General features: G+C 39.2%; 7 protein-coding genes across 7 annotated transcripts; 3 read left to right on the top strand and 4 right to left on the bottom strand.

Moving 5' to 3' along the window:
• Positions 1 to 228: 228 nt before the first annotated feature.
• On the bottom strand, positions 229 to 860 carry ATC70_010829 (uncharacterized protein; the record flags this gene model as incomplete). Its single annotated transcript, XM_064830035.1, has 3 exons — positions 229 to 421; positions 476 to 621; positions 675 to 860. The coding sequence occupies 3 exons, from the start codon at positions 858 to 860 to the stop codon at positions 229 to 231; spliced, it is 525 nt and encodes a 174-aa protein (XP_064682537.1).
• A 608-nt stretch (positions 861 to 1,468) lies between these two features.
• On the top strand, positions 1,469 to 2,954 carry ATC70_010828 (uncharacterized protein; the record flags this gene model as incomplete). The annotated part of the gene is made up of 10 exons (XM_064830034.1): positions 1,469 to 1,480; positions 1,544 to 1,687; positions 1,740 to 1,812; positions 1,873 to 2,029; positions 2,092 to 2,256; positions 2,328 to 2,434; positions 2,495 to 2,563; positions 2,638 to 2,697; positions 2,751 to 2,858; positions 2,920 to 2,954. The coding sequence occupies 10 exons, from the start codon at positions 1,469 to 1,471 to the stop codon at positions 2,952 to 2,954; spliced, it is 930 nt and encodes a 309-aa protein (XP_064682536.1).
• Positions 2,955 to 4,724: 1,770 nt separating this feature from the next.
• On the bottom strand, positions 4,725 to 6,808 carry ATC70_010827 (uncharacterized protein; the record flags this gene model as incomplete). The annotated part of the gene is made up of 9 exons (XM_064830033.1): positions 4,725 to 5,000; positions 5,056 to 5,085; positions 5,159 to 5,305; positions 5,363 to 5,418; positions 5,480 to 5,539; positions 5,600 to 6,027; positions 6,083 to 6,382; positions 6,444 to 6,505; positions 6,566 to 6,808. The coding sequence occupies 9 exons, from the start codon at positions 6,806 to 6,808 to the stop codon at positions 4,725 to 4,727; spliced, it is 1,602 nt and encodes a 533-aa protein (XP_064682535.1).
• Positions 6,809 to 8,258: 1,450 nt separating this feature from the next.
• ATC70_010826 (uncharacterized protein) lies at positions 8,259 to 9,924 on the top strand (the record flags this gene model as incomplete). Its single annotated transcript, XM_064830032.1, has 2 exons — positions 8,259 to 8,541; positions 8,600 to 9,924. 2 exons carry the CDS (start codon positions 8,259 to 8,261, stop codon positions 9,922 to 9,924), a joined length of 1,608 nt encoding a protein of 535 aa, XP_064682534.1.
• A 2,883-nt stretch (positions 9,925 to 12,807) lies between these two features.
• On the top strand, positions 12,808 to 13,551 carry ATC70_010825 (uncharacterized protein; the record flags this gene model as incomplete). Its single annotated transcript, XM_064830031.1, has 1 exon — positions 12,808 to 13,551. The coding sequence occupies one exon, from the start codon at positions 12,808 to 12,810 to the stop codon at positions 13,549 to 13,551; it is 744 nt and encodes a 247-aa protein (XP_064682533.1).
• Positions 13,552 to 13,880: 329 nt separating this feature from the next.
• Positions 13,881 to 14,976, bottom strand: ATC70_010824 (uncharacterized protein; the record flags this gene model as incomplete). The annotated part of the gene is made up of 5 exons (XM_064830030.1): positions 13,881 to 13,933; positions 14,014 to 14,629; positions 14,739 to 14,770; positions 14,845 to 14,902; positions 14,968 to 14,976. The coding sequence occupies 5 exons, from the start codon at positions 14,974 to 14,976 to the stop codon at positions 13,881 to 13,883; spliced, it is 768 nt and encodes a 255-aa protein (XP_064682532.1).
• Positions 14,977 to 18,088: 3,112 nt separating this feature from the next.
• ATC70_010823 (uncharacterized protein) lies at positions 18,089 to 18,822 on the bottom strand (the record flags this gene model as incomplete). Its single annotated transcript, XM_064830029.1, has 2 exons — positions 18,089 to 18,481; positions 18,793 to 18,822. 2 exons carry the CDS (start codon positions 18,820 to 18,822, stop codon positions 18,089 to 18,091), a joined length of 423 nt encoding a protein of 140 aa, XP_064682531.1.
• Between the last annotated feature and the right edge of the window lie 878 nt (positions 18,823 to 19,700).

The following is a 19,700-nucleotide window of genomic DNA, read 5'->3' as shown; positions in this document are numbered from 1 at the left end:
TGCCAATTTATATCCATTCTCTCTTTCCCCTTATTTAATTCTCCTTGTCTGATCCATTTCCTCTAAAATCCTTACTTCAAAATCATTGCATTTTACTATTTCTCTTCCTCCAATTATAAATATGCCAAAATTCAACTGTAATTACTTTTTTATATCACTAAAATAAAATCAAAAAAAAGAGAGGCTGTTTGCTTTCTTGATACTCTATATATATATATACATGCATATTTATTTGCTATTGTTGGCCTTCCATGCTTCCAGCCACTGTTTGACTCGATCCACATTGCTCTCCATGTCATCCACTGTGTTGCTAGGAAGTTCTACCACAATCTCAGGTGCATAAGACTCATGTGCTGTCTCCAGAACAACTTGCATGATTTCACATTCCATATTTTCGTCGATCTTGCGCTTATTGTATCCTCTGCAAAACAAATGTTAGGGCAACGTACACAGGTAAGGCTTGAACTCAATATACCTTTTCACCATACGATCATATAAACTGGATGTATCAGCACGGAGCACGAGAACGAGATCAAACCATCTTTCAGGAAAGATTTCGCAGGTATGGAAATCAACCACTTTGCCGCCATCTTTGAGCATCTCCTCCAATTCGTCCAGAAGCTACCGAATGTATCAGTCTTTCTGGTCTGTTTATCAGCTTTGAATATCCATACCTTGTCTTCATCCAGGACATGAGTATCAAACTCTTCAAGGTATCCTTCATGCAATTGCTTTGATTTTACAATGTCACCGACATTGACATGCTCCAACCCAGTAGCTTCTGCGATCATTTCACTAGTCGTAGTCTTACCAGTACCGGGAGTACCAGTGACCAGGATGTTGGGTAAAGAACGATCCATGTTGATATGTCAAAATGAAAAGAGTAAAGAAAGAGATGACTAAAAAAATTTTCATCTGCTCAAAGATTAAACATTGATGGATTAAGGCTCCGCACAAGCTGATGCCGTAACATTGCTTATGGTTCAAGTCTTCTTTAACGCTCCAGTGTGTGTAAAGAGCTATTTCCGGATGCTGACAAAGCCGTAAAGAGAACGCTTTTGTGAATATTTTATTGAATTGTCTGCTCGCTCATAAAAATAAATGGCAATTTCTGTTTATGCATTGTGAAATGTTGATTTGGCGAAACGGGCTCTCGATGTTTAAAATATGCCTCTTTCTTCGAGGAATGAAAAGAAGCTCTGTCATAACCAGAATATCGAGAATCTGTTCGCATACAAAGATACAGTTTCTGGTGCACAAAAGCTTACAAATAGATACCTGCATTACATTGCTCGCCCACACACAGACACGTCTTGCTCTTGTTTATCCGTGACATCATTTGCATTCATTAATGGCGGGATTGCAAACAGCTAATCTTTTCCTAATGGAAGAGCTTCGCTTCCTTGGCTTTGGCTTTTCTTTTTCTTTTTCTCTTTATTGTACGCAGATACAAGTTGGATATTAGAAAATGTCGATGGCTGTAAGAACAAACATACACAAAACTATATGCAAGGCATCTGACATCCAAGAAACTACATTGTAGAGTCTCTTTGGGTTATCTACACCAGTAGATATTGAAGTTATCTTTTCAAATGAAGAGCAGAGAAAGCATATGGAAGTCAAGGTTGAGAAGGATAAAAAGGAAAACTACCCAGTCTTTCTCGATGGAGAAACTGTTGCTGGAAAGGTAGGCATCCGTCCGCTTGTCAGACGAGTAGACTAGTAACCTATCCATGTAGGTCAATATAAGCTTAAAGGATGGAAAAAAGTTAGAGCATAATGGCATCAAAGTTGAGTTTATTGGCAGCATAGGTAGTTTTGGACTCATGTAGAAGAAACGAGCGACGAAATTGATCGAAATGTGCTTTTTAGAGCTCTTTTATGACAAGGGGAAATCACACGAGTTTTTGACTTTATCTCAGGAACTTGCTGCTCCAGGCGAGTTGCGTCAAAATGCAGCTTTTGAATTCGAGTTCAAGAACGTTGAGAAGCAGTATGAATGTTATAACGGTATCAATGTGAAGCTGAGGTAAGTTCTTGTCGGGCATCATTAGTTTCCACGACTCATTCCCAAAGTTGTGCGTAACTCAGATACTTTGTCCGTGTTACTGTCGCTCGTCGCTTGGCAGACATAATCCGTGAAAGAGACATGTGGGTAAACTCTTACAGAATGCCTGTTGAAGTGAACAATTCGATCAAAATGGAGGTCGGCATTGAAGATTGTCTTCACATTGAATTTGAATACAACAAATCAAAGTAAGTTGATCTTTTGCTTTACGCTTTAGCGTGGTGTTTGACTTTTTATATGCCGTGCTGCTACACTTTAGATACCATTTGAAGGACGTCATTGTTGGAAAAATCTACTTTTTGCTGGTTCGTATCAAAATCAAAACAATGGAACTCTCGATTATTAGACGTGAGACAACTGGTGCTTGTAGGTTTCATGCAACATTTAGTTCGAGCATTTGATCAATATTAATGCTATTTATGCTAGTGCCTAATGTATATAATGAAAGCGAGACGATAACCAAGTTTGAAATTATGGATGGAGCACCTGTTCGAGGTTTGTGATGTAGACACTGTGCTGTTATGGATCTTGTAGACTGAACTGATGGTCGTGTTGCATTCGTCTTTTAGGCGAAACTATTCCAATCCGTCTGTTTCTTGGAGGTTTTGAGTTAACACCTACATTTAGAGGTTCGTAAATATCTCAAGTGGGTTATGCTTATATACTGATTTCGGTTGAATAGATGTTAACAAGAAATTCTCTACAAGATATTATCTGAATTTAGTCTTGATTGATGAAGAAAACCGACGCTACTTTAAGCAGCAAGAAATTACTCTGTTTAGACGAAAGGGTAAATGATGTGGATCAACTGACTGGGATCAATGTATGATATTAACAGTGCTGTGCCTTAGTTGATGACGGTTACCCTCCTGATGATGAAGAGTAAATTAGAGAGCGACAAAACTGGGAGCATATACACAATGCTTCAGCATCAAAGTAATTTGGAAAGAAGTGGCACATTGTTCCTCTTTCCCATTTAACCATGTAACAATAATAATATTATAAAATTTTCCCCTACTTCTTGTATTCGAATCTATGCACCGTTTTATGATATGTTTGCCCTCAACCGTGCCACATTAATATGTACAAACTTTACTACGACATTATTCATATATTTCTTTTGATACTCAATTCCATTTGTTAGCTGTAACAAGTGTTTATGCTTCGGATGGCTCTCTACCTTCGCTTCGGTGTAGAGAACCAACCTGCGCATCGGCAGCAGCTCGCGCTACCGATTGCCCTTGCGTATTTTATCAAAATACTGTTACTTTCATGTTGACCCTCCACTTACACATAGTAACCCTTCATATTATCTGTGGATCTAATTCTTATGTGATGCTCTACATCCATATAAACGTAGTTTCATCATATACGGGCAAGCAGCATACTGGTATTTCCCGTTTTTTAGTCCTTAGTGTGCCTAATACACCAAAAATCGAGCGCATTTGAGCTGCGTTTTCTGGCGTTCAAGGCCGTTTTAGACTGTCAGAATGGCACCAAACTATTGCTCTCACCTAACAGTTACTTTCTGACACCTTTGCTCAACTTTTTGGGGACCTAAAAAAAACATGGCCAAAAATTGGCCAAAAAGCATGAGGTACCCCTCATGGCTTTCATCGAAAATCAAACGATCGCATTTTTGATCTTGAAAATGAAGACTTTTACTATGGTATATCTTGAATCAAAATGTTTCTATCGATCCAAAGCAACCTCTGAAATCATCTTTGTGGGACTTTGATATGTAAAATCTCGATATTTTGGCCAGAAACCTCTTTTCATATTTTCATAGATCATTCGATAAGTTTATTCAAAACATTTATATTACTTGGTACCATTGGATACATCTTGAAAAGTACTCCAGGAAAGCTTAAGGAAGCATTTTCTTTCTTATTTTTTTTGTAGGGGAGTCGAGCTTCAGGTTTTATTTAAAGTCCTTTAAATGTCATACTGAGTGATAGAAAAGACTGTTGGTGGACCCAATGTCTGCAATGAAGGGGAATAAGATATCTTTGAACTAAGTTGGGAAAGAAATCTACTGCAAATAAGGTGCGGCACTTAGAGCCAATACAGTCATGCTAAGTTGTCATACAGAGATACTGGATAAGAGAACATTCACCAAACGAGGATATCAGTACGGCCGTAAATAATCAATCAAAATGCGTTCGCTGGGATTTGAACCGAGATCATCCAGATGGCATGCTGGATGCTTAATCACTTCGCCCTACCACCACGGGCACAGTATTAGGGAGTACAAGCTGATCATCTCGCTTTATATAGTCGAATCTTAAAGAATAACTCAATCAGGTCGAAAAACTATCAAAATCTGTCCAATCTGGAGCACATTAAGAGCCTGAGTTGAAATGAATTTTGGCGGCTGGTGGGGCCGGCTGGCAATCTCAATGCCCTTTAATCATGAAGGAAAGTAGTAGGTGGCAGATTACATAGCACTGTTGTTAGCCTGGCAACTTAGCTTACATTATATTAGGGCTGTAAAAGTGTCTATGGACTATAAATTTATTATGTCATGATATATAAAGCATTTGGAGTGAAAGAAATAGATGAATGCTTAACTGACGATTGACTATCTTGTTTGCCACAAGAGCAAAGGGCATGTAAGCATTATTACTACAGCTATCTTTAGATGGTGTAGAATTGTCTAATACAGCCATTCATCGATATTGGGCAAACGGAGTGTGCGACGCTCAACTTTACCAGTTGAAGTTCTTGGCAGTTTTTTTACAATAAAAAGACCACCTCGTAGCTGTTTATGGTCTGGAAGCTTCTCGTTGACTAAAGCAATGATTTCTTTCTTTATCTCGTCGTGATCTCTACTGTTTTCTGATAGCAAAACAAAAGCTCTAGGAGCCCAGCTTGTTTCCTCTTCAGAATAGATGCCAATAGCAGCACAATCTGTGACCAAAGGGTGAAGCATCTATAAAGCATTGTCAGATGCATCCCAAGATGCTATCGTTACGATTCGTACATACCAAAACATTTTCGATATTTTGAGGTGGAATCTGTATGTTATACACAGTAGGGTCAGTAAACATGACCTTGCTTCTTACAAAAACACTGCTTACTATTACTTACATGATGATATCTGTACTTTATAATATCTTTTATGCGATCAATAAATGTTACTTGACCATCTTCACTGATTTGAAACAGATCACCGGTGTGCAAGAATCCATCCTCATCAAAGGCTTGCGCATTGATTTCTGGACTATTGTAATATCCCTTTTTAGCACCTATTAATTAGTTTGGTTCTCTACAAGAAAAGATATTGATACTAACTGGAGTCAAAGTGGGACCTTTAACACACAACTCTCCTGGTTGGTTGTATCCCAATACTATTATGTAGGTAAATATTCATACGGTGCCCCTAGAAACCCGCCTGTAGATGCTACTTACGCTTGCCATTTTCATCGATAATCTTAGCAGAAAAGCCTGCTGAAAGCGTACCGAGCTCACCTTGGAGTAAATAGCAAATTCAGTTTCATGCACACTCACATCACATCCGTGAGCCATTACCTTTAAGGGTCCCAATGACACTTGACTCGAGCAAATTTAAGCATTCCGTCATGCCATATGCTGAAACGATGGCTGCATTAAGGCGTTTGTGAAAAGTCATACAAACAGCTTTGTCAATGCAAGAGCCTCCAACGACAGCTAATTGGAAAGAAGAGAGATCATACTCATCGAGAATAGGTTCTTTTGCCATTGCAGCGGCAATCCATGGTTGAGTAGCCATGACATGGATCTTGCAGGCTTGAATAGCCAACAGCATCTTTTCAAAAGAGTATTCCTTGAGAATGTAGGTAGTGCAACCATGAAACAGGTTCATGTGGATAGTGATTAAAAGGGCACTGACATGATGGAAATCTGTGTGGGTAAGCATATTAACCTTATCAAAATTCCAATCGTCCTTTAAAAGGAGAGCACTAGTCAAAGATTTGTGCCTGGAGAAAGAATGAGTATATTGGTACGAGCAAATTGATGCTGCTGAAATCTTACGTTAATATCACTGCCTTCTTCTTTCCGGTAGTACCTGAAGTAAAACACAAGTAACATGGAGCTGTTGCAAGCTCTTCAGGAGTCCATAAAGCGGGAACAACTTTGTCATTGTGATCCAAGAAGGTCTTGTTGAATGACAAGCAACCTTGCACATCCTCATCTCCAAATACAAAGATATTGCTTGAACATATACCAGCAATTTTGGCCGCTTTCAAAACATTGTCAATGGTATCAACACTGGCGATGATTATCTTGGCATCGACAGTGCTCAGACAGACCGCAGCTGATTCGACATCAGTACTGGCATCAACGGTAGTTGCAACACCACCTATAGAATGCCGTATTATTATATAGGAGCGACTAAGAGTTGTAATGCGACTTGCCAATAATTACGGGAGAGTGAACAGCAGCAGCATAAGTCAGCTATTGTTTGCATTTGCATTAGCCTACATGACATGCTCTTTACGATCAGCGGAATCTTACGTTGTTTCCAGCGTAAAAAGCGATTACATCTCCCTTTTTGAAATTGGGAAATCTGCGCTGGATACCGGCAGCAAACTTATATGCAATGTCCTTTACTTGCCCAAAGGTGATTAGCTGAGAACGGTCTTCCGCATCGATGTAGCATGGTTGATTTGGTCTAAACTTGCTGTTATTTTCAAACAAAAGATTTGACAAGGTAATGTGAGGAAACTCTCTTGCAGGTAGGCTAGATTCGAAAATCATTTGTATAGTTGTATCAATTTAAAAGAGAAGAATACTACAACGAACATCTCATTTTTCTTATAATGAAAGCCTTAAATTACTGTGCGTACAAAGTATGCTCTTGTATTACGGCATTTCACTGACAATCAATATTTAAAGCTTGTGCCAATCTGAACGCGGATTGTAACCGAGATCTCGTCCGTTGTCTCCGTTTAGAGCTAGCCAGAATGTCTACATATCTAGCGAGCAATGCACTTGGCATTGGAAATCCCCGCATGTTTATTCAAAATGTCGATGATTTTACAGCAAGCTAATACGCATTTAGGACGAAGCTTTTGATGTATCAAAAAGGGCAATGGGAAACGTTTCTTTGGCTCCACAGTGGGCCTTTGCTAAAATGTATATTTGTCGTACATGTACAAATGTATCTATATTTACGTTATGAGCAGATATTTGCTAGCAGAGTCAAGGATGTGCTGAAAATGTTTTTCCCGAATCAAGCTTATGATTGAAGGATGAATAGTTTCACCGAAGCGTTCCATCACCTCGACCCTTCCCAGTTGGTGCACTCGTAGATGTTCGATTTTACGGATCATGATCTGATATCTCAATAGAAAGTGACAAATGGTAGCTTAATTTCTGTAGGGGCCTTGCTAATCGTAAATCCTGAACTACTTGAACCTATTATTTCGTGTACGGCGAACTACTTGACATGTATAGCAAGGTTATACATGTGGTATTCCAATGTTCAAAAGTGCCCATCGTATGTACTACAGCCAATGTGAGAAGAATCCTCATTTTTACGTTGTTTTACCGAGATTTACATACGATAAGACTTGATAAGATCCTTGCTTTAATATATATTCTTTACATTAAAATGAACCGAAGTAGATCAACTGATTTAGAACGGCCATTGATGTATAAGATTTATAATAGTAAACTGTACAGTTTCTAGGGCTGCAAAACCGCTTAATAATAGATAAACATGCATCCAATTTGCCACTTTTAAGAGCAGAGTGGAATACTTTGAAAGGTATCTGAAGGCAGAGGAAAAACAAAATACGATTGTCCCAGCAGCTGAACTTTATTCATGTTGCACTATCGAGCGAGCAGAACACTCTTTGATCCTGACAGCACAAAGTATGGATATTCTGTAAAATAGATCGACTGATCTACTTCAATTTTCTGTCAACCTGTAGCATCATTTGCACTAACCGTAGAGCGGTATTCAATGGCGTTATTTTTAATCCTTGACATTTGGTTAATCAGGATTATGTTTCAAATTACCTATGATACAACCAGTGATGAGCTTACTAAAAACAGCTAAAGGTGTAGTGCTTCATTTAGAGCTTCGGACATCCGTCTTCTGGGGTTATACTATATAAATCATATAAAAAAGGCAAAATTTGCCAACTGTTATCATTTAATCTTCTTTTCATTCAAACATACATATAAATACATTCACTGAAGCATGGTCTACGTATCAAAGTACCCTGAAAAGCATATCCCTAAAGTCACAAGTATCTTTGATGTCTTGTTCCACAACGACAATCAAGTCCCCAAGGACAAGCTTATCTATGTCGACATTGAAGATACAAGCAAGAGTTTGACATATGGTCAAGTAGAGACTCAAATCCTTAAGGCTGCTGCTGGCCTCATTCGTGAATTTGATCTGAAGAAGGGTGATGTTGTAGCTATCTGTTCGCCTAACCAAGTTGATTATCCTATTGTCTTGCACGGTGCTGTGTGTGCTGGTAAGATAGACTTGTTCCTGATTTGCAGTATAAAAACTAACGTATCGTTCCATTCCAGGTGGTATTGCTGCAGCTATTGATCAAATGTCCAGTGTTGATTTGATCGCAGCTGATCTAGATACTGTTCAAGCCAAAGTACTGATTGCTCACAAGGATACTCTTGAAAACTCACTTGCTGCTGCAAAACTTGTTGGTCTTCCCGAATCCAACATTTTGCTCTTTGGTGATATCGCTGTTGGCGACATTCGCACTGTCAATGAAACTATCTTACAAGGAAATGAGTTAGCTACGCCTCTCGAGTTTACTGAAGAAGAAATGGTCAATAATCCCGCATTTCTCTACTTTACATCCGGTACAACTGGGAGAAAGAAGGCCGTTAAGATGACTCAAAACAATATCTTAAACAGTATCTTCCTCAAGGACGACTGGAACTTTAAGGATATGAATATTCTCGCGTATACTGAGTACCATCATGCTAGTTCTCTTTTGGCTGTGATGCACTTATCCATCTATCTTGGTCTCACAACTTATGTAATGGCTCATTATACTTTACGTAAATTATGTGCTGCTATCGAAAAGTTCAAGATCCAAATGACCACCACTCAACCTTTCATCATTGCTGCCTTGGCCAAGGACAGCATTGCCAATGACTATGATCTTTCTTCTCTCAAGTGTGTCATTTGCTGTGGTGCTGCTCTCGATAACTCGGTTACACTTACCGTGAAGGAGCGCCTTGGTCTTCTTACTATGAATGCTTACGGCATGACTGAGGTTCTTGGTATTTTCGATAACACTCCCGAAATCACAGAGGCAAATGGTATTGGCTATCTGGCCGCCGGATTCTCTGCAAGATTGGTCGACGATGATGGTAATGATGTCCCAGCTGGTGAAATGGGTGAGCTATGGGTCAAGGGCCCAACTGTTGCTCGTGGCTATTACAGAAACCCTGAGGCTACTGCTAGTACATTCGACGCCGACGGTTACTTGCATACTGGTGATCTTGTCAAATGTGATGAAAATGAAATATTCTACTACGTTGATCGCGCCAAGGACTTGATCAAGTATCATCTCCATCACATCTATCCTAGTGATATTGAGAATGTCTTGATGACTCATCCCAAGGTGGCCGATTGTGCCGCCATTGGTGTTTACTACCCTGAATTTACCACTGAGCTTCCTCGTGCGTATGTGCATTTGGTTGATGGTGAAAAGTACACTGAGCAAGTCGAAAGAGAGCTGCAAGAATATGCCGACAACCGCCTCTCAGATGAGAAGCGCTTGCGCGGAGGCATCGTAATTGTTGAATCGTTTCCTCGTACAGCTTCTGGTAAAATTCAGCGTCGTGTTCTTCGTCAAAATGCCAAGGGTCATGTGCTTGTCTAAATCTCGTAATTATTCATTACATCCTTTCAATCCATATTGCATCTTTAATATCATCTCATTTAATTTTCAAATTCTAATAAAAACGTCGTTTTAATACTAAACTAATCATAGTACAGTACATGCAGCTAAGATGTCGTTTAAACTATGGTTGGCAAATCAATGCGATTTCATTTTATGGTAACCTTCTATGTATATACGACCTTTAGCCATGGATTTGACTATTTTAGGATGATCCACATCTATATCAATGAGAGCAGCTCCAACGCAGGCATACAGCATGCTAGCAATAGCTCTTACTACTTGAAAGCATGCAAAACACAGCAAAATTTAAATCGCTTCAAGCAACAATTTCTCGTGTTAGAAGCGGTTTTAAACTGCCAGAATAGTGCTAAACAATTGCTCTCGTCTAGCTCTAACTTTCTGACATCTTTGTTCAAATTTTTTAGGATTGCCAAAAATCGACCCAAAATCCATGAGGGATACCTCATTGTTTTCATCGAAAATCAAACGACCGTGTTTTTGACCTCAAAAATGAAGACTTTTACTAAGGCATATATCAAGTTAGAGTGTGTCTCTCGATCCAAAGCATCCCCTGAAACTTTGTTTGAGAGATCTTGATATACAAAATCTCAACATTTTCGCCAAAAACCCTATTTCATATTTTCTAAAACTTCTCGATAAGTTTATTCTGAACTTCTATTACAATTGGCACTATTAGATGCGCCTTGGAAAGTACATTAAGAAAGCTTAAGGAAGCATTTTTTTGTAGGGGAGTCGAGCTCCAGGTTTTATTTAAAGTCCTTTAAATGTCATACTGAGGGATAGAAAAGACTGTTGGTGGACCCAATGTCTGCAATGAAGGGGAATAAGAAATTTTGAACTAAGTTGGGAAAGAAATCTACTACTAATAAGGTGCGAAACCTAGAGCCAATGCAATCTTGCGGAAATCGTCAAAAATAGAGAATGGATAAGAATACAAAACACCAAACGAGGACATCAGTACTACGTCAAAAATTCAGACAACTTGCGTTCACCAGGATTTGAACCGGGGATCCTCCCGTTGGCATACGGGAGTTCTACCACTTCGCCCTACCACCAGGGACAGCTTAAGGAAGCATAATATGATCATTACAACTTCTATAGTCGAATCTGACAAAATAGATCAATCAAGTCGCAATTTTATCAGAAATTAGAAAAAAAGTGATTCGGAGAATGAAATGATTGGCAGGTTATCCTAGTTTTAATGAGATGCTGTGGGGAGCTCACAAGAAGCGCATTGCGGATTGAAAAAGCACTATCGCATGTCCTGATTATTCAAGTTTGCCAAATTTGCTGATTTTTTGAATGTGTTACCGACAATAAATCCACGTATTCTTCATTAAATACACTGAATTTGATTTAGGTATACAAAGCAATAAAATCACCCCTTAAACTATGCATCATAGCAAACATTTTAAATTAAGAATAAATGATTCATTCGGAACAGATCTAAATAGATCCTGCTAGTTCTCGAGTGTAACCCATACAGTAGAAGGGAGCTTAATCTTCAGAGTGGTACAAAGTAACGAGCTCATCTTGTCAAATGCATAATCGTGTTTTCCACATTGTTCGTCTTCTCCGAGAAATAGAAATGCTTACACCGGAAATCGTTTCCGAGCTTGTGGCTTCAAAATTAGAATGTCAACAAAAATGCTTACATGACCCAGAGCAAGGCAAAGCTAAACCTATTTACTCGTGAATTATTTGCAATTTATGTGTGATTTTTAAAGGTTGTCGACCCTTAATCCCAAATTGAATGCTATATCATTATTCTTAATTGTCAGGAGAAAACAGCAACGAAATTTAATCATTTGTGGAACTTTTTAGATCTTTTAATTCTGCTCTTTCCATCGAAGCGTTAGAAACTATGGATAACATTCATTTGCAGACTGAATAACACCAAATCCTCATTTTGAATGGTTGATGCGTAATAAATTTACATACCAAGTCTAACGAGTACATATCATTGAGCCTCATGGTCCCATGAAGAATACTGATCTACAATCAAATTTTTGTATCACTGTACTAGCCAAAGAGTTATTCCGCGACGATGTATAGAACACTCCTTGTTGCATACATACGAATAATAAACAGGTTCTATCCAATATATAAAATATGGGAATTATAACAACCACAACAATTTACCCAATATGAATGTAATTAAGGGATGGTAAGGGAAAAGAAAGGTATAAATCAACGCCTTCACAAACCATCAAAGAGCAGAAAGAAATAAATCAAAACCTAATGCTCAGAGAGACTTTGATACACTACAAACAAATGGCTACACCGATTTTGACATGATTTTATCATGCTGTAATAAATACAAACAGAAACGCCCGATTCAAACGATTGAGAAACCAAGGGATACACATACAATATTTGGGTAAAATCCCATCAACTTGCTCATTTGCAAAGCTCCCTTATTTTTGCCTTTTCCTTTTCCTTTGTTGTTCATTTGAAGCCAAATGCCATTTACCAAGACTTTTCATGGATTCATTGAAAATACCACAGATTCATTACTCGTCATTGAAGCCTGTAGGAGAGGTTTACTACCGACCGTAAACAGGAGATTGATAGAAAGGGAGCGTAGCTCAATCAAATCAGGCACAACTATCGTATTTGACGAAACTGCATCTGGTAATTTAATCTCTCCTAGTGCTCACTGAATGGCTACAGTAGCTAACAGTGGTGATTCATATTTAACTAGGCATCAAACGGTGGACCGATGGGTTACTTTGGAGTCCATCTCGTATTTTAGGCAACTTTCTTGTTTACAGGGAGCTCGAGAATCGAGAAATTAGGAGCATCGAGAATGACTCTAGCTATTCCCCAACACCGAAGACGATGAGTGATATTACAGAAGAAAAAAACATATCTTTGATACAGCAGAGGGAAAGAGCACTTGTGGGCTCATTAACTACATCAAACACCACATACAACTTTAAGAAACAGGGCCTGATCAAGAAAACAATTCGTATTATGGTGAATGGCAATTTCTTGCATATTGTCAATTACTACAACAAGCATGATGCACTGAATAACCTTCTGCCTACTCCGACTACCAGCCCTGAACTTGCATGCTTACAGATCTCGGCTGATCTAATGCCACATTTGCAAGGGCAATATGCATCCGCTTATAATGTGGAAGGCATTATTACAAAAAAACGATTCAAACCATCAGACTATAAGGGGCTACCCTATCAAGACGGCAAAACATACAACATAAATTACTCAGAGTCTGTTTACACTTCGATTACAAACAATGGCCATTCATGCCATCAACAGCAATCAGGCACAGTTAAACCAGTATTTGACGCGAACACTTATCATTACAGCACGAAGCGAAACAAAGCAAGCCATGACACGCTCTCACTGTCGTTATCGCCTACATTGTCACCTCCAATTATCGTCTCTACTACAGCCTCCTCTCCTCGCAGCGATACGGCTACTCTAACAAATCGATTCAACCAGTTTTATTTCCCATCAGGTACAGGAATCTCTGATCGAAATTCCGTCCATGACAGCAGCTTCTCTACATCATTCTATTTCACGCCTTCGCCACGCAGAACAGCATATAACCACCACTAAATGTTGAGAGATCTCGCCTTTGTTATGTTGCACAAAATAAAGAGAGAATTTTTGATTGAACTGGCAATGTGTACCATGCTCATCATGTACTGAGTTTTGATACTAAATTGCTCCTGCTACAACAACATTGAATTGGTAGTTCTGTTGTCAAAGTATGATTTTTTTTTAAACTTTATCTGTGTATATAATAAAAAAGAGGGGGGAAGAGAGAAGTGGTGATCGTGAAAGCATTTGGCGTGATTTATAGATTGTTTTGTATGTGATTTAAAGAAGTCTGTAAGATGTATAGTATTGAGTAAAAAAAAAAGAAAGAGGCGCATCTCTCAGATTTACTTGGATTCATCAACAGGTTCAGCCTTGGCTTCATCTGACTTTTCAGTTTCTATATATAAAGATGCCATGTCAATGTTACAATCATTCTCGTGTCCATGACCCAATATCACTTATTATCCCACAACTTACCCTCTTGTAAATCAGAAGTCCACAAAGTGAGATTGTCTCTCAGTAATTGCATGATAAGAGTAGAGTCCTTGTAAGATTCTTCAGAGAGAGTATCGAGTTCAGCAATAGCATCATCGAAGGCTTGCTTGGCGAGGTGACAGGCACGGTCAGGAGAGTTAAGGATTTCGTAGTAGAAGACAGAGAAGTTGAGAGCAAGACCCAAACGGATAGGATGAGTAGGAGCTAATTCGGTTTGAGCGATTTCTGTGGCAGTCTTGTAAGCTTCGTGAGCTTGGGTGGCAGATTCCTTGCGAGACTCGCTGGTAAGGAACTCGGCAAGATAACGATGATAATCACCCATCATCTTGTAGTAAAAGACCTTGGATTCACCACCTTGAGCATTAGGGATCAAGTTTTCAGACAAGACATTCAAGATATCCTTGCAGACATCTTGGAGCTCGTTTTCAATCTTTTGACGGTAAGTCTTGATCTTCTCGACTTGAGCGGTGTTTCCCTTGCTCTCCTCCTTTTGTTCGATGGATGACACGATTCTCCAAGATGCACGACGAGCACCGATGACGTTCTTATAGGCGACGGACAAGAGATTACGTTCCTCAACAGTTAACTCAACACCCATCTAAATAAAGGAAAAAAAATATGTTCATTTAAAATTCAAATTCGGATACTCAAATAAATCACGTTGTCCTTCCATCTCTTTCCATGAAATTAATATTAAAAATAATTACCTTTGCAACATCCTTGGTGAAGGAGACCATTTCTAAGAAGAAGACACAGAAAGAGACACATGTGTTTAGTATCGCCTGGACATGCTTATTCCGTGTGCGTGCTTACCATCGTAACGCTCGGCTTGTTCAGCAAGCTTAGCCATGTAGACATTGTTTTCACGTTCCTAATGAAACGCAGAGATGTTACGCCGCATTCACTATGTTTGATTCCAACAAAGCAAGCACTTACGGTAGACATATTTAAATTATCGAGATTTTGTAGGAAAAATAAAAAGCGAGAAAAGAAGAGAGAAAAGGGAAAAAGAGATGCGAAGAGAGAACAACAAAATAAATAATCAAACTTCTGAGCTCAAGGCGTGAATCAAATCACGGAGTTCTCTGCTAATACGTCACCTGTGTTGTTTCTATCACTATTCGTATCAAAATGATCATAAAAATACCAATATCAACCATACTACTGCTAGGAACTATCATTTGTTACATGATACAGTCTTTTATCGATGAAAGACGCCAGATAAATTGGCCATTTCTTGCGAGATTTAGATTGAAATCAATCCAATTGTGTGCTTCTTTGCTTTTACTTTTTGCATATTCTTCCAATTTCGGCAAGAGATAAACACATTCTATTGGTGATGTGCTCGTTCTCCACCCCCCTTTTATCTAAATGATGGCCTTTTCTAACTCTTTGCGCCTGAGAAAAAAAGAAGGTTTAGCCTGGGTCATTCGTGCAAAAAGAAAATAGCACACAGATAAGGGAAGTGCATTTTAGACCCCCCCCAAATTGGCGATTACACCTTTGGAGTTGGGTGTGGAAAATCCGCTTTTCCCATTACGTTAGCTGCTCACGGTATCATCGACTGAGACCAGCATATGTTTGTCTCCTTCGAACCGTGACACGCCCAAAGAGTACCTGCATATAAACACATTTACAACTAAGCCTTCCAAGCATTTAGTCTTGAAAGGTATATCGAATTACATGTTGCCAGAGCGAACGAACGAATGCCTCCAAATGTAGTGTTTGCGGTAGTACGCTTTTGAATATGAAGTCGCAAACAGGAGGTTCAGGACTCGAAACTTATGTATCCATGCAGTTTAGGGGTCGATTTCCTCATTTCTATTTGTGAGCAAACTTTATATTTGTATTTTTATCAGTGTGATACTTGTTATTGGTGATACATTGTTGCTTGATTCAGATTACTCCTACATGATGCTATCGAAATTTTGGTCGATTCCTCTCCTCCCCACTATCAAAATAGTCTTTCTTCTCCAAAGCTGTTGCGACGGACCCTGTGTGTTTCTATATTAATCGTCTCAAACCAAAGTGAGACACTGTACCCGCAGCTTCCAGTCGATGAATGCCGGATCAGAAAAGTTGGACAAGGTGGCTCGAGGGTCCAACGCGAGGACATGGCTGTAGATCCACTATAGGTCTTTGTGGTATAAAAAAAAAAAAAAATAGAGGTCAGAGTAAACATTAGTGCCATTTCATGAGACGAGTTTTACTGCATCAGAATGTAATATATCTGCTTTTCAATGGGGGTGTAAATTTTATAATGGAGATTTTAATTGACTGAGGTTTTTTTACAGAGTAAACATAGCTTTCAAACCTGCTCCCAGTTAGAAAACTCTGAACATGCAAATATTGATTGAGGTGTGATTGTACGATTAATACACTAGTTGAAAGTATTCAGCGTATAATGTACTTGCCAAGAAGAAACTGCGGCGATACACGACGTAGTGTATATGAACCCCTGAATAATTTGAGTTGCCGTCAATTGACAGTTTGGACAGAAACTCGCGACTCGATCAGCTACAGCAAGGACATGACATCCAGGACAAAAAAAAAAAAAAAAAAAAACTCGGGCTCAAATTTGGTATCCTTAGTCCATTTAAAAGAGTGGGTATCCGGCAAGCTTGTAGTATGATACAAGTATGCAATGCAGAATTAAAGTATTAATAACTATTTTTGAATGATGCTACATAATCACCAATACAGTAATTCAAACGCTGTTAAAGTGATGCACATGCTACAATCAGCTTCCGAATCATGTGTAAGATTAAGATTGAAAAGAACATGATCAAAATTCAATGAAATGCGAATGAGTAAGAGTGCAGAGTACTGCACCTTATACCTGTAGCTATTCCATGTCGAAAAAGACGCGTTGATGAATATCCGAAATCACATGGTGAACCGTGTAATGGCATGTATCCTCAAGACAGCAATTTTGGTGGCACTGGTACAGAAAATTTGATTAGAGGTACTGACATCCACAAGTTTATAGCATCCAAATTACTGATGAAGCCAACTTAGCCCGTACTACAGTAGAGAATGTTTTATTCAAAGTAGTTTCTTCAATTTTACTCCATCAAAATAAGCGCAATTTTCTCAATAGAATTAGTAAATATTACTTGTTAACGCGTAAATTTCATGTCAATCTTACCAAAAGCTACTCTGTTCACTATGAGGCGCTCAACTAGCCAATTAATGAACAGTCTGTAGCTGACAAACGAGCACGTACAAAAATACGCGAAACTGATCTATAACAAGAAAATAAACGGTCCAAAAGAATCAGAAAGCTTTTGATTCATCGTTTACTACTTTTTTTTATGCTATTTGGGTCCAATTTTTGCTTTCCTGATTAAAGATGAGAATTTCGACCAAAGCTTTTTTGCTGTTTCTTGGAGCCTCAAATTCAAGTCCGGAGCATACATCATCTAGATATGCCACGGATATAAAAATACCACCATTGAAAAGCCGAGAAGCAGAAGTATTCGGGGGCGAATAATTGCATATTCATCGTGTGGATTGATTGAGCTATAGTGTTCTGCAGTTGAACGTTTTGTTTGAAAACATACCAAAAAAACCGTGAATCTGGTTTCAACGTGCTGGGTTCAAAACCCGCGAACCGCCCCTTCATGCTGTTGGTTTGACATTGATTCACACCTTGTAGACACAAACCACTTGTTATGCCCTGAGCCGCAAGTGCAGTAGTTGTTGACTAGCAGGTGATGCAAATACAACTCGTGAATCAACCAGAAACAGCAGAGCACAAAATTACTTGATGATGGCACACTGTTTGATGTCAAGTTGCACTAAACACACATGAATCAAATCAAAACAGTGGGGGGAGAGGACGACGACATTGCACTACCTTTTGTCTCACAACTACATCAAAAGACTATAAACACTGTGCAGCCCGTTGCACAAGAAGCAAGCCAACACGGAATTCGGAACAAGATGCTTTTTTGATTTCCAAGATATATAAAATTGATTTCTTTTTTAATAGTAAAAAAATGGTGTAAAGAAAATGCAGAGATCTCTCTTTCTTTTGAGATACATACTGACCGATTTAACGGTAAGACTTTTGGAAACGAGCACGGGCACCGGGACCACCAAACTTCTTGGGTTCACAACGACGGGGATCAGCAACGAGGAGAGTACGGTCATATTGAACAAGGATTTCCTTGATCTCCTTCTTGGCGGCCTCATCAACGAACTTTTGGTAGAAAGCAACAATAGCCTTAGCAAGAGCTTGACGGATGGCGTAGACTTGAGAAGTGTGACCACCACCGTTAACACGAATTCTGATATCAGTGTTGGCGAAACGCTCTTCACCCAAAAGAAGGATGACTTCGTAGACCTTGAACTTTAAGATCTCGGGTTCGAGGAGCTCAATGGGAGAACCGTTGATACGGATGAGACCGTGACCACGCTTGCAGTGAGCGACGGCAGTAGCGGTTTTCTAAACAAAAGAAAATATGTCAATCCAAACGTAATTTACATGAAGAGCAAGTGAAAAGAAAGGTGGGAAAACGCAGCACTGACATGACAATTAGGTTGGTAAGCGTTTCAGTATCGTATCGTCTATGTGTATCCATCAAATCCTCTCATCCAGGCTGTGAATGGACGGATTGTTTTTCACGCCAATGTCGTTATTTCATGTCTATTGTCGGTTACAATGTTGCATAAGTTGGTTTAATACTGTTCGTCCATGCCTGTCATGTCAATGCTGCCTCCATCTCTTTCTCTAGCAATTTCGAAACAAAGCATTACCTTGCGACCGAATGTCTGAACAGCTTCCATATTGGCTAATCGATACAATGTAAACCAAAAAAAAAAAAGTCAGTTACGCTGGCCTCTATCCACAGTGGTTCCATCCATCCATCCATCTAATCATCCATCTAAACTACTATATATCATCTATGGATCCATAGACACACGTATACACGCAATCCCACTTTAATCTCCATGTCAGCCCCTTTACGTTACCTAATGTGAAAAGGAAAGTTTGATGTATTGATGGCTTTGGCAGTATTTTTGTGAAATTTTAGATTTCCATTACAGCGTTGGTCGATCAAGGTTCATTGGCTTACATTGAATTTTGATATCCGGACCGACCCTTTCCTCTCGCAATGTGAAATGCCAACTAGTATGCTATTGTCGACTCTATCAACACTAGCCGATCTATCTCGCTACGCTTGATGTCGGCGTCGCCCTGTGGGCTCTCGCCAAAGACATTTTATGTCAGATATAATTAATAAAAAAAAAGAAAGGTTATACTAGAGCCACCAGGAGAAAGAGAGGGGGTATCTCCCTCAGCATCCTTTCTACTTAGACTGATATCAAACGAAGCCTATTATTGAGATGATGTGAAAGAAAATTCAGTTTTATGCAGCATTTGTACACCACAATTGACATTTTCTGATAGTAGGATTGCCATACCATTTGCTGCTGCTGATGCTCTTAATGAGATGGTGACATAAAGCTGGTCATAAGTAAACACAGGACTTGTGTGAGGTCTACAGCGACTTTTTTTGAGATATTGTGATTGCAAAAGACATCTTTATGGGGCGAAACTCCCCAAAAAATATTGGAGCTAATCAATTGTGCTTTCAATTCCATGATCCCCATTTAAACAGCATCGCAATCGTCATTGTCATCATCAGAGAGGCATTTGAGTA

This window comes from Mucor velutinosus (assembly GCF_035048745.1).
Source record: "Mucor velutinosus strain NIH1002 chromosome Unknown tig00001564, whole genome shotgun sequence".
Lineage (NCBI taxonomy): Eukaryota > Fungi > Mucoromycota > Mucoromycetes > Mucorales > Mucoraceae > Mucor > Mucor velutinosus.
The sequence above is the reverse complement of the archived record's forward strand: the minus strand, read 5'-3'. Positions and strand labels throughout refer to the sequence as shown.